Below are 14,655 nucleotides of genomic sequence, written 5' to 3'. Positions count from 1 at the left end.
GCCGGTTCCTTGGTCATGTGACACTGGAGAATGAATCATTTGAGGAAGCGTACAAGAAATATCTTTACTCAATAAAATGAAATAGAAGAGATACTAGATGTCTGAAAAAGAAATAAATAATAGCTTACAGTAAATATGTTTTAGTCTCAGTAATGGAGGGTTCAAAGGATATTGAGTTTGGTTCTCTTTTCTGCTATTATTTCTTCTTTTTTCCTCTTTTTTTTGTAAACCTAATTTGTTTTCAAGCAACAAATAACCACTGGAATATACAAAATGCTGCACCATTATAGATGCTAAATTATATTTAAAAACAGAATCAAAACAAAATTTAGATGAGACACAAACAAATCCACAAAACATTACTACTAATAATAATAATAATAATAAATGTTAGGAATAAATACCATTAAAAATGTTGATAATGAGTAAACTTGAAATTATGCTTAAGAAGTAATCAAAGCAAAATTTATTCAGTTATCATCCCAAAAGTTAGATCAACAATAATCATTTTATTACATGGCATACATAGAGAAAATCAAAAAAATCCGACAAGGCGTTATTAAATTACTTGTTTAACTTGTCCAACCAATTAACTGAACTGCAGAGAATTGTAACTCCAAAAGTAAGTGAACACATAAATAACAAAAAGCCCAATATGCTTCAGAATTGAACTAAACTATTTGATTTACCTTTAATATTGTACCTATTTCTGGATTCAGCTATTTGCATTTTCCCTCTGTAAATTATCCAATTACAGATTTGTTTCTCAAATTATTCCAAAAAATTTTGTTTTGTATTTCATAATAATTTGCAGTTGAATAAAGCAATAATAACAGTAAAAAAAAAAGTAAATATATATTAATTTATGTCTTATTTCAGTGTGCATCACTGTTTTATTATACATAAATAATATGTATAATTTATGTATACATATATATTGCCTTGTAACTTTTGGAGGACTGCCATGTTTTCTTCAACTTCACATAAACTCAGTAGCAAAATGGTTGAAACTTGGACAAAATGCCTGTGATCAAAGTGACGCTTGCTTTAGAAAATGTAACCAAATATTAAAAATAGAACCTTATCTGAGTGAATAATGATATATAACTTAGAAGTGTTAAACAGAAATCACACTGTCCACAAAGGAAAGGTTTGAGAAATTTTATTTGGGAAAAGTCATGCACTGAACAAAGCAAAGCTGATCCGTTAAAGTTGGAAGTTACAACGGCTAAAACGACTTGGTAACATGAAGATTGATCTGAAGTTTGTAATATTTCTGTGCTGATTGTACATAGAAAAACAGGCAGCAAGATCAGTTTGAACAAGGTGATGTGATTTGGGAGGTTGAGTGTAGGAAGTGTAGTTGAATCACTGATGCCCAACTTCGGTGGAAAACTGCCTGTGACACTTTTAAGGTTGCTGGCAGGTATGGAAAGTGCAAGATTTCTCCAGATCTGTTGAGAGGAAAGAAATCAGTATATATCCAAATACTGAACAGAGAAGGATTCAACAAGCATTGCATTTTTGTTAATAAATTGTAGTCTACTTAGTGCAACTGAGAGTAGCACAAACCTGACGCAGTATCACTGCATTGTCTGAGTGAGGACATGGCGTTTATGTACTCTGGTCCCAAAAACTGCTCATAACTTTTTCCTTGAGAAACTTCCTGGAGACATTTGGTGGAGTCCTTGAAGAGGAGGTTCTTTCCATTGGCGGACTGGAACATTCTGAACGTAGGATCACTGCCACTGGCTCCAAACTTGGTCTGTAAACACAATGCAAAATTAGGTTTTCATAATTGCTGTGTTTTACTGTACTGCTTCATTAAGTTTGTGTTGCTACTGACTTTGAGAGCTGTAAGGTTTTCTAATATATACTGTGCTTTAAACAAAGTCAAACAGCCTTCCACTGCATAGAAGTGGAAGGCTGTTTGACTTCAAAACTAATATACTGTAAGATATAAACATATCCAAACATCACATTAAACGTGAAGGAAAACTGGTTAACATACCCATATGACCTCATAGTATCTAAATACATCAGAATAAAATGTTTAGTTTTTGCAAACTGACCGAAAATTCACAGTTAAGTATTTTAAAAACGAATAAAATTTTCATTGTGCTTTGAATTAATTAGTCAGTACGGTTCCTGCACAAGCAAAATGCAGGATGCATTTTATTGTAAAAAATAAGAACAAAAACTACAACAAAAAGTAAGTGCTATTTTCATTTTTTGAAACAAGTGTCAACTACCCTGTGAATATTCAACTCTTTTTTGCTTATTGTGTGTGGAAAAAAATTCCAACAAAATTCAGTCCTATACATTTGAAACCTACTATTGCCTTTAATGTTAATCACTGACCTGTTGGTCTTGTAGGATGCGGACAACTTTGTCACGAACATCAGGCCGAGTTACCACAGCGTGTGCTGGGACAACAGCCAAGTGACAAGAAGCAAAGCCCCCGACTGGCACTGGATCCTTTCCAGGGCAGATCAGCTGATAGTCGTCAGAATTCACACCACGAGCCCAATCAGGACCATTACCTATGATGAGAGAAAAGATTAAACATAAACGGATGCAGAGGGATGCTGAAATTTTCCAGTTAGCAATTCAGCAAAGAGATGCATAATCAGGTCAGTTAATGTTTCTTACCGTCACTGTTTTCTGAAACGATTGAGTGTTTAATGAAGGCAACATCACCAGCACCCTCTACCAGACATCTGCAACAATGAGCCATAAATGATTTTATACTAAATGAATTGTTTTTGAAATAGATCTCAAAACATTAGCATGATCAAAAAAATCCCAAAGGCATACAAAGCTTTACAGGATCACTGCTGAGTCTTTGGTACCTGAAAGCTCCAGCATAGCCGTAGTACTGCTCTTCAGCACTGGCTTTGCACTTGGCTTCATCTCCCACGGCTTTGCCGCTGCCTTTACACTCACGGCAGAATGGAGAGTTGGCTTCGGCTCCGGGGGCACAACCGCTGGAGAAGAAATTAGCTGTGGAGAATCAGAGGATCATACATCAATTGGACTAAAAACCTCCTTTTCAACAAGGATTCTTATTAAGTCCACAAAGAATCCTTCCACTGAGTTTTCTTTTTATTAGAACAAATTGTGTACCTTGTATTTAAATGTTGTATAATCACTTTGTATTGTACTTTTTCCCAGTTGACTTTTTCACTTACCAAAATTACAGTCCTTAGTCTGGGCATAGATATGACCCATCGGGATGTTCCAGCCAGCTGTCCTGCCAACGCCTGTGTGGCAGGATTTCTTTCCCGCCAGATTTGCCCAGGTTACCCCTGAAGACTTCTTTACCACAGCAACAGCATAATAAGAGGAGGCTGTGTCTGTGAAATCAAAGGAGATTGGTTCAAGCAAAAAAAAATCGGAAAATATTGCTTCAAAAGAGAAGACAATGACTTAGTTTGTGGGAGACCAGTATGAGTAGAGAGGATTTAGATAAGTTTAGTGACCTGAAATAAAATCAGCCAGTAAAAAAACTTTTAATGCTCACAGTTTTTCTAGTCTTACACAAGTTTTTACATGTTTAACATTTGCTATGTAGCAAAAAAGTTTATTTTGTTTGGACATTATGTGATAAATCAGTACAAATTTGAATGGTAAGAAAGTAGAAGAAAATTATTATTTAGATATTTTTTTTTTACAAATGAAAATGTACAAACTGTGATAACCATATTCAGCCTAATTCACATTAATAACCCTGAATGTCTTTTTTGGGTTTTTTTTACAACTAATTAGTAACTATAGTCCACAGTTGTATATTTGAATCTCAGTATAAATACATCTAAACACATAAATTAAGAAAGAAAGACTATTAAGGGCACAAGACCGTTCTACCCATCAGGGGGTTTTCCTACATCAGGACAACCAAAGGTGTTCACTGATCTCTTTATTCACTTGAAAGAGCTTGAACTACTTTGCTAGTAAAGACATATTTGAAAGATTTAACTGCTGTGAAAAGTGGTTCTACAAAATTCAGACTCCAAGATCCTGAATACATACTGTAAGAATGCGGTGCTTTTCGGATTTTCATGTAGGAAATAAATTCGAATAAATATAAATCCTTTACCTTCTACTTCGCAATTGTGTTGGCTTAACACATAATATTGAAATTAAAGACATTGAAATTTAGGATTACATCTTGACAGAGTACAAAAAACTTTCATTATTATTTTAAAACACACTAAACTACCAGCCAGGCTTAACTACATACTGAAACAGATGTAAAAGTAAAAAAAAAAAACAAAGATAGTTTTAGTACCTGGAGAAGAGCCACACAGTTCTGTGGAGAGACAGACAAAGGTGAAAACATTACCAGTTTACCATACACAACACAAAAGTTTTTACAATCTGTCCGTCTTCATGTATATCCGTAGGCATCATACCTTGCTGGTACTGCTCCACCATGGCAGGAACCAGACCACACTTTCCAGCGGTGTACACCTGTCCACCGTCCACTGCCACTGCATCTGCCTCTTTGCGCTGCGGGACATTTCAAACAAAACGCACTTAAAAACAAAACGAAAACATTCTCCTTTAAAATAACGTGGAACATGTTTCTTTCTGGTTGTACCATAATCTTCTTGAAGCAGTCCTCAACGGTTGGGGCATTCTGACATTCAACAGAGGCAGTGTCATCAGTCACGCTGTTGATACTCCACGTGTCGCACTTCGCAGTCTCAGCATGGCCCACAGCGCACCATCTGATGCTAGCGGATTCAGATCCTGTGCTCTGCTCTGGAGAAGGAAGTAAGCAAAGACCGTGTGTCAGACATGGCTGACAGAGCTGATAGAAGTGTGGATCTTATTATTTCTATCACTATGTTTTTTCCCCCTTTTACCTTTCCTGAGGGAGTGGATGATGCTCACGTAGTCAGCACCCAGATACAGGAAGGAGTCTGTGTTTGGAGGAACTGGCACCAATCTCTGTGCTGAATCCTTGAACATCAGATCCTTGGCGGGGGCGTACGCCTCAGAGGAAAATAGGTTGAAGTTCTGAAAAGCAAGCAAGTTGAATCACAATGAAAATACGGAGCAGCTTGAGTCAGCTGATTCACATACAGCAGTGGTCCCCAAACTATGGCCCGCGGGCCAGATGCGGCCCACCTACACATTTGGTCCGGCCCCCTGAACAATACCAGAGTATTTTCATATATGTGCATTTTTATTTGATAAGTTGGACTTTTGCAATAAAATAAATGTTCCTTAGTAATGAACTTTATTTATTATTAACTATTAGTTAGTAACTATTTTATACATGCGTATAATTGACCCTATCCCTTTTTTTTATGTGGAGAACCCAGTGTTATTTGGTTATTATTTATTTCATAAATAGTGTTATTTCCTGACTTTTGTTCTCTGAAGAATCCAGAAAAGGTTATTTGATTGTGCTTTCTGAAAAACAATACATTTTTATGTTTAGCACTCTTACAATCGTCACACTTTTTCTGTTACAAACTGACCCCGGCCCCCCATCAGAGAAGGGACAAGTTATGTGGCCCTCACAGGAGAAAGTTTGGGGACCCCTGACATACAGCAATTCCTTTGTTCCTACCTCCTACAGGGGGGATTCTCTACTCTTTCCTTAAGCTGTGTTAACTTTACCTGTACTCCACTGAGGCTGTTCCGAATTAATTCAGCCAGTGCTGGATCCTTGCGAGTGATGACAGCGTGAGCAGGCACTCTGGCCAGATGGCAGGTTTTATAGCTATCAATGGGGGCTCTTGAGTTATCCAGGCAAAGCAGCTCATATTTGGACTTCTCAGAATCTAAACAAGGAAAATTAAAAAAGTCTTACTTGCATTTATCTAAATACATTTTGGATTACAATTGTGATACCACATTTGCATTTTAAACGTTAGAAAACTTGTGTTGATTATTTCTTCTTGTAAAAATGTCTTTTGGTGATAAAAAGTATCCCCTTTGAAAGCTTTGTATTGTATTATTTCTCTTCAAATGTTAATACATTTGTAAGGAAACTTCATTTGCGTGTTGTGTAGAAGAGTAAAGTTTGTATCCATGACAAGCTTGCTAAATCCTCTCTGCCAATGGCAAAATGTTTGTTTTGCTATTGACTTTTGTTTTGTGTCTTTAATCGGATTGGATGTTTGAACTTTGGATAGACAAGCTACATTGGCAATTTAACAATTTGTTCTTTCAAATCAACAAGGGCCTCGCAAGCACGTAGAAGAAACTACAGAATAGCCTAGCACCTCCTCATGTCGGTCAACAGTGTGATCACATACTGGTGTGGGATGAAATACCAGAACAGCACGCACAAGCTGATCCAACTAGTGTTCAATGGGGTTGAGTTATGGACTCCAGGCATTTTTGTCCAAAACATATTATGCATGTGGTGCAGATATGCTTGGCAATTTCTGCTTTGTATTTGATTTTACAGGCAAAATATGTAAAAAAAAAAAAAAAACAACAACAAAAAAACAATATATAAAACTGAAACAAAATTGGATCATCAGTTGATATTGAACTTATTAGAGCTAAACAATATATAGACACTGACCAGGTACAGTGAGGTGCTTCACGAAAGCTACTTCGCCTGCATCTTCTGCCAGACACCTAAAACGATAAACAAGTGAAAAACAGAAAAGCAAGTGGGAATGACAATGTAACCACCTGATGTGAGACGAGAATTCATAGTGCATGTCAGTGATTGATAATGGGGCATTAGGAATATGTGAAGATACTATCAAATACTAACTGGAAGGCTCCGGAGTAATCGTAGTAAGGCTCCCTTTGGGACCTGGAGCAGTCTCCCTTGCACAATTCGCACAGCTTGGAGCCCCTTGTAGCCCCTGGGGCACAGCTTGCTTGGAAGAAGGTGCTCACCGCTGAAGAAAAAAAACAACACATAAATTACTTAACTACTACAAAGAAAAACCATCATCTTTTCAATTCTTTCTAAAAAAATTTTGAAAACTGAAAAGTCACATGTAAAGCCATTACAAGGTCCAGCTTTTTCAGTGGCATTCATCCTTATATAACCGTTCATGCTTTAAAGTCCAAAGAAACTAAACTTTACATAAATGTAACTTTTCATTAAATTTTCACATATTAACTTTCACTTAGTCATGCCCTCTCAGCCTTAAAAATTATAAGTCAATGTGTCTGTATCAACTGTCTTGGTGCTGTATTAATTCAGATTAGTTGGTCCCTTTTCGGCTATTCTCACACAACTCTTTTTTTTTTTTTTTCTAGCTAACACCTAAATCTTCTCAAAAATTGGTCTCAAAGTTTGTTACATTTCCTCAAATTGTAACCTAAAGCACACAAATATATTCAGAAGATGTTTGCTAACTTTTACTTCAGGGCTAAATTTACAGAAAAAAAAATGAAGCCCTCACCCTCCTCAACGGGTTTGTCCTCAATGCCAGCCCACTGAATGACATTCATTGAAATCAGAGTTCCAATGGGAATGTTCCAGCCGGCAGATTTCCCCAAACCGGTGTGGCAGGATTTCTTCCCTCCAAGGTCCCTAATGCCAAAGTTGGTTCCCTTCTTCACCACAGCCACAGCGTAGTAGCAGGTGTCGGAAGCTGAATGTGTTAGATTAAAAACAAGGATTGATTAAAGCGGTCACTCATTAAAACTGCCCAATTATGGCTAGCACAGACAGCCGGTAAATATACGTACTCTCGCCGTAGTCTTCGGCAAGGATAGGGTGGAGATCATAGTTGTTCAGTCCTGCTGTGTAAACATCACCTCCATCTACTGTGATTGCATCTGCTTCACTTGCCTGTCAGAAAAGAGCAACTCAGTATCAATGTTCTAACTGGATATAGTTTGTGTATTTTATCCGACTAGCAATGAAATTCTGAATTTGACCACAAAATAGAGAATTATTATTTTAACAGTAAAAAGAATGTATTTGCAACGGTTTTGCCCTCGAAAGTTAGTGTTTCCCCACAGTGAAACGATTCTAGGAAAACAATTTCCCATTTGTTTTGTGACCGTCATTAACTTTCTTTTTATGTTTTGCTAAACTCAGATTGTATAGGTTGGAAATACCTTCTTTGTAATAAGCTTCACTTTTAACATGGTGCCACAATAGTTAGTCAACATTGGTGTTTCTTTTTTTTTTTTATTGAAATAATAGAACTGGTAGAAATTGAGAAAATGGGACAAGGTGATGTGTTATTTAAAAAAAAAAATCTAAATCTGTTTCAGTATTTTTTTAACCCTGTCATTAGTCTTTGCAGGTCTCTTCATGGAAGAATGTATGCAGCCATTTGTTTATTGTCATTCTTGTCATTCATTTCATTCAGCAATAACAGTGTACTGTTGTTATTTGTAGGGGATGGATGCCCAACTGGACCTTAGTTTAACACAGATTTGGGAGTAAAATTGAAATAGGCTACAGAGCAAACTAGATAATTGTTTCCATAAAGTATCTGTTATTGTAATAATAACTACCTTGTAATAATTGTAATAATAACAGCATGGGGCGTGCTGTGGTGGCGCAGGGGGTTAGCACGGCCCACGTTTGGAGGCCTTAGTCCTCGATGCGGACGTCGCGGGTCCTGAGGACCTTTACCGCATGTCTTCCCCCCTCTCCTCACCCTCCTTCCTGTCTGCCTACTGTAGAAAAAATACGAGCCACTAGCGCCGCAAAAACTCTTTGGAGAAAAAATAATAATAATAATAACAGCATGTCACTGTTTACTCAGTGACGTGCTGTGATTTTAATGAGTTACCTTTACGCTTCATGTTTTTATTTTTTGTAAATTATTTTATGTACTTAGCAAACTGGATATTTTACATTTTATTTGTAATGGTTGTCATGTTGTATTTCGATGTTTATTCTGTGATTTGGATTTTAAGACTTTAGTTTTAATTTCAAGTGATTCCTCACAACATATTTTAATTTTCTTAGGTGCTAGGTTCCTATAATTGTTTATGTATGCTTTAAAAAATAAAGATATTTTCCACTTATTTTTAATAATCTTATTCCTGATTTTAGCTCTTGGATAGTTTTGTTTGTATTATAACATTTATAGTAGGTTTTAAATGTACACATCCAAGCCTTGCATGACTGTTTGGTTACTTGTCTTTCCCTTTTCTATGTCAACACTCCTCAGGAGCCTGTGGATGATGCACAACTATTGCCATTTTAATAAATATTTCTCAGTATCAAAACCACAGCAATAACTGTTCAACAAGAGTCAGATTCTTATCTAGAAGCAAGTAAAAACAATCAGGCGTTGTACACAGGAGAACAGAAGTGATGTTTGGGTTCTAAAGAGAGTATTTCTCACTTTAATGAGCAGTCTGGATCATTTTGAACTGCTGATAGTAATTATGAGTTAACATGACATAAAATGAGTGTTATATCCTCACCTTGATTGCTATAATGCACTCAAGGGTGCTTTCCTTTTTCACACAGGAGAACTCAGGAGCTGCAGCTGCAAGATCCGTGCACTTCCTTAATTCTTGGTCCGACTTTACACACCATCGCACCTTCGCAGCCGGGGCCGCGAATACGGCAGCTGTAAGTAAAGAAATACTTCTGTAAGGATTAGTCAACCTCAAAATAAAACAACATTTTTTAATTGTAAAGGTCTTTTACCAAGGCATCCAAGCAGCACCACAAGGAGGAGAGTCTTCATGCTGGTGGACTGTGGGGTCTCCTGACCTATTGGACAGAGCAGACTTTCTGTAACGGGGTTGTGGTTTTTATAGCAGAGCCGACCGGAGCCGGCCAAGAGATAAAATACCACAGTTTGCTCAGGTTTCCTAATGTGAGGGCGCCTGTGTACTTTGGTGTGCTGATACACGAGAAAACAGAGGTCTGACCTAAGTTTCCACATAATGGAATTTTACATCGCTACAAACCAGTTGAGATAACAAAAGTAGCCATGTTTTCCACACATCTGGAGAAGTGGCTGTCTTTTCTTTTTTTTTCTTTTTCCCAAAGTTCAGTTCACAAGATTTTGATTTTTATGTTATGTTGATGCTTTAATTCTAATCCACCCTTCAGATGGCCTTTGTGGTCAAAACGGTGAATAAGCTGATTAATTTACTTGGTCATCACCTTTGCTCATCGGGCAAAAGTTTATTTGTTAGAGACAAAACAACAAAAAAACAACTGGACACTTTCATCACAGATTTAATATATAGAGATGGTTTTTTTCTGTTTTGTTATCTTGCTATTTAACAATTTTGTGATAAGTTCCAGGTTCATTTAGTCACTTTTACATTTTCCTGAAACAGTTTTACAAATACGTCAAATGTTTTTTGCAACATCAAACAAAGCTTTAGAGCACTGTTTATTTATTGCAAAAAAATTTTTTGCATATGCTTAACTCCCCTTTGAGCACATTTTATGTTGCAAACACGTCTTTGGTCGAATCAAGAAAGACTTCACAGAGAAAAGCAAAAAAAGAAAAAATGTATTTAAAACCACTTTACATGTTTATTTAAAGTTGTGATCATGTCATGTTTATGATCAGCGTCATGTTTATACAGTCAATATTACCTAATGTGCCACATAAAATATTGCAAAATCTCTTTTACAATGTATTTCGTGCAATGGTGCAAATCAAGGATCTTATACTGCACATGTGGATTGATCATTTTCACCATTATTTCAGCAACTTCACATCAGATAAGAAGGATCTGTGGTATGAGACAATAATCCAATTTATCTTATTAACCAATATAGCTAGTTGCTTTAGTGCTTTTAGTGTTTGTTGCTTTGTGCATCTTACTCTTACTCTCTTACTTTGATACCATACTTGAGTTTTTATGCTAATGGGACAATAAGTGTTATGTCTATTTGTCAGTTATAGTTTTTGCAAAATCACAAAATGAATGCAGAAAGAGGATTACCAAATAATAATTTTACCTTTGCTTATTTTAACACTTTCGTTAAAATTACAAAGTCTCATTCTGAATGTGATACTTCCACAACAGTGGAGCAAAAAGAAAAAAAAAACCTTCATTAGTATTGTAATAAAGTCCAGACACAAATAACGGTGGACCAGTAAAACATTTCTAACAGAAACTACGGAAAAAAAATTGGCAAAAAGAAAACACAAACAATCTGTGAACACAAACAGGTTTTTGTCAACTTGTATTGAGCATGAAGGACTAATAAGTACCACAACGAGGAGAAACTACAGAACAAAAACATTACACTGCAAATTTTTTTCATTATGCACTAACAAGATATGGGAAAACAGACATCCAGACTGTAATCTATAATCCAAACATTATATAACACTTTATTTGGATAGCTTTGTGAAGATAAGTAGTTCTTTTATTTTGCTGACTAAGCAAAGCCTAATTTTACCCTGAACTTCATCCTGTCATGACTGCATCCTCAAAAGGGACAGCATTTCATTTCGCTTTAGTGGCACAAAGTACAACAATCATATCAGAATTTTAGACATTCAGATTTTTCCTCTGAAATCAAATGTGATGTAGCTGCTAAACTCAATAAAACTCACAACTAGGCTCTTGGAAACTAAACAGCTTTCAACAAAAAAAGAAAAGAAAGTGCCATAAAAACTTATATATGCCCATATATATTTCTATATTTTATTTCAAATATTAAATTGTTAAAGTACCTTATCGATATGACGTTTTGTTTATTTTTTAAATTATTTTACATTTTTTATGCAGTCAGCCACTTTTCAATCTTAAAAAGAAAAAAACCAGAAAACACTATTTGTGTATTTGTGAAGGGCAAAGTGGAATGTGTGGTGTTGCAATAAGAGGTTTTATATTTCAATACAAGGCGATAGCAGTCTATACTCGTGAATTGACTCTGCGGCCAACTAGTGGTTACTTGCTTCACTTAGTGAAAAATAAAATCAAATTTGAACTCAGAGTGAGAACTGAAAGGAAGTGATGGCAAAATTAAAATATATCCAAAAACTTCTGCTTGAACGGCCATCAAATGGGACCTATGTGTTCAGTGAACTTGTAATGTTTTAATGATGGTTTGATGAGAAAGGAGATGACTGAATTTAAAATCTTTAGCCTTTGGAAAATCTCCAAAGGTATTTGCATGACCACAAGCAAAACGTTGAAATTTAAAAAGTGGCCAAAGGAATCCAAACGAGCTCTAGGATGGTTTAATTACAAAGAGAAATTGAAACTAGCAAATTTTGTATCACTTCGCTAAAATATATAATATGGGGTAAGTAAATGTGTCATAGCATCTTGCAGTTTTTCTGCAAGACACTAATAAAACCCACTTCTAACTTGTGCATACAATTATATTTTTGAGCTGATTATATTCCATCCTTTCTGTCGTAGTGGCACAAACTGGTAGGTGATCATATCATTTGTTTAGAAAAATACAAAAATGAGGTCTTCAAACATAACCTCCTGTCTATATCGGTACATCGTTGTGAGGGAAAAGTAATTTCATTTAGAAACTAACTAACTACCTCATGTCTCAATATGCAATAACATGCTGTGTATGTATGACATGGGTTTGAGAGTAATGTCATAACTAAAATTAAGGCATTAAAGCCTTAATTTTAGATGTAATTTAGAGGTAGTCTGAGTTTTGTTTTTTTTTACTTTACAAAACTGTCTGAAGACTAAAGTTGTATTATGATGTCAAAATTCTGTTTTCCATCAGAAATTTTGTAAGTTATAGGATTAAAATGCAATCAGAATTTGGACTTTTGAGGGATTGACAAGTTTTCTGAAGCTCTTTACTTAGTGAGCTAGCTTTTATCTGCAGAAGGTCAGACTTGTTTGGCCAGATACAGTCTAAAGTGCAGCAGCCAATCACTGCCAAGTGACTTTCAGCTGATCCAATCTGAAGCCACCAACCAATCAGAAAGGACTGTGATGTTAACCTTTGATACTGACAAATCAGGGGTGTCCTTAATGCTTTGTCTGGGATACTTTGTATCACCAGTCTTTTCTTTTGTTGTGTCATGTCCGTGTGTCATTAAGCAAAAATGTAGCAAAAGTAAGTTGATTTCTTTTAATCTGTGTTGAAAGTCACATATTAAGTTGTGTCATTTTTAATATGTGCGGTTGCTTTGGCCCTTTCTAATCATATTTTCCTTTCTGTAGCTACTCAAACATCTTAAGAGGATATTGTTTCCATATTTTGTCACATAGTATATCATTTAATCGTAAAATTATTTTGTTTTCTTTGCCTGTACAAGAACACATCCCTCAGTCCTGATCTGTCTTTTGCAGATGAGTTTCTATAGCGACCTCACAGATGGCTCTTACTTGGTCAATCTGTGTTGACACTTCACTCAGCAGTGTAATGATGGCTCATGATAACACAGTCAGTAACATCAATGTGTTGTGAGAGGTGAGAGATTGACATTTACCACAAAATAACCTCCTTCACAACCTACATACCTTATAATTTTAGCTACACTAATGTTCAACAATGATTTTCTCATGAACTCATTACCACATGCTGTCACAACACATTATTTTATTACTTATAAATAAGAATGTTTTTTTTTTTTTTGTCTCATTCACAGCAGCCAATAGGACTAAAGCTGGTTTTCTGAATTTGGGGGAGTCCAGTATATTCATATTTTTGCAGTCATGCTTTTGCTTTTAAAAGTACTTTATTAAAAGTTTTGAACTCAAATGTGTAATTTTTTAATGATGAAAATTCCTGGCTAAACACTAGGTGTTCTATTCTGTCCTCTATGGACCAAATGTGAGTAGATATGATTATATGTCTGTCCATCTGAATTTTCTTCTGGACTCTAGGACATTGCAACACATGATTGTGCTTGAATCTAAGCCATTCCTTTGTTCCCTTTGGTGCATGTAAAGCAAAAGTCCACACTAGATTCAAGTGTTTTATAACCACTAACAGGTTTTCTTCATAAATATTCCCAGGAAATCCCTTCAACAAGGACAAGCTTATCACTGCTTCTCATTGGAAAAAGAAAACAAAAAACATTGCACTTTTGAGAAGTAAAAAATAAGTTTTCAGTCCTTTTAGCCAGGTATTTGCTTAAACTGTCAGATGTTTTGTGTTTTAAATAGTGCAGTTTAATGAGTCAGATTGAACTGTCACAGGCTGATCATCCTAAGGTCCACCCACGACAACAGCTCAGGAAAACACTCCTGTGTTTTCACTCAGAAATCACAGATCGAAGCTGCACATAAAGTTGAGAACAAGCACATACTCTCACCTCTTATTGAAAGAGTTGAAGCTGAATGTAAATCTGTGGATTAAAATCTTTACAACCATTAACATAATTTTATTCAAAGACCCCCCCCCTTCCCCCCCACTTGAGGACTGTTATGTTTATCTAATTCTCTCCAGAAAAAGTTTTTTGTCATGATTGATGTTATCTCATGATCCCTGTACTGATTTTCAAGTATAAAATGAGTAACAGATTACTTTGAACTCGGATCCGAGATCAACTGCTGGTCGGACATTAACTTCTATTGATTCTTTCTCAGAACCAGCTGAAAGACTGAAATATGATCAAGGGCAATGGCTTGTTACACAACCAGACAACCCCCTTACACACACCAGCTCTGCTTGCTGCTGTCCCAGTTACCTCATAAAACCTCAACCCTTCAAAGATATTTAAAACTGTATCTTTACTGTAGTGATATAGCACTAATTAAGGCCTCTGAATAATTTGTATTTCAAAT

General features: G+C 35.9%; 1 protein-coding gene across 1 annotated transcript; it reads right to left on the bottom strand.

Annotated features, from left to right (window-relative positions):
- Window positions 1–1,146: 1,146 nt before the first annotated feature.
- tfa (transferrin-a) lies at window positions 1,147–9,772 on the bottom strand. The gene is made up of 17 exons (XM_028021341.1): window positions 9,614–9,772; window positions 9,385–9,533; window positions 7,681–7,783; window positions 7,392–7,583; window positions 6,749–6,878; window positions 6,551–6,606; window positions 5,635–5,798; window positions 4,872–5,025; window positions 4,604–4,767; window positions 4,416–4,512; window positions 4,292–4,312; window positions 3,192–3,356; window positions 2,853–3,003; window positions 2,653–2,720; window positions 2,362–2,543; window positions 1,573–1,765; window positions 1,147–1,454 (listed from the first exon to the last, which is right to left on the bottom strand). Exons 1-17 carry the CDS (start codon window positions 9,651–9,653, stop codon window positions 1,411–1,413), a joined length of 2,073 nt encoding a protein of 690 aa, XP_027877142.1. The 5' UTR covers window positions 9,654–9,772; the 3' UTR covers window positions 1,147–1,410.
- Window positions 9,773–14,655: the final 4,883 nt, after the last annotated feature.

The sequence above is a fragment of the Xiphophorus couchianus genome, chromosome 6, assembly GCF_001444195.1.
Source record: "Xiphophorus couchianus chromosome 6, X_couchianus-1.0, whole genome shotgun sequence".
NCBI classification, from domain to species: domain Eukaryota; kingdom Metazoa; phylum Chordata; class Actinopteri; order Cyprinodontiformes; family Poeciliidae; genus Xiphophorus; species Xiphophorus couchianus.
The sequence above is the reverse complement of the archived record's forward strand: the minus strand, read 5'-3'. Positions and strand labels throughout refer to the sequence as shown.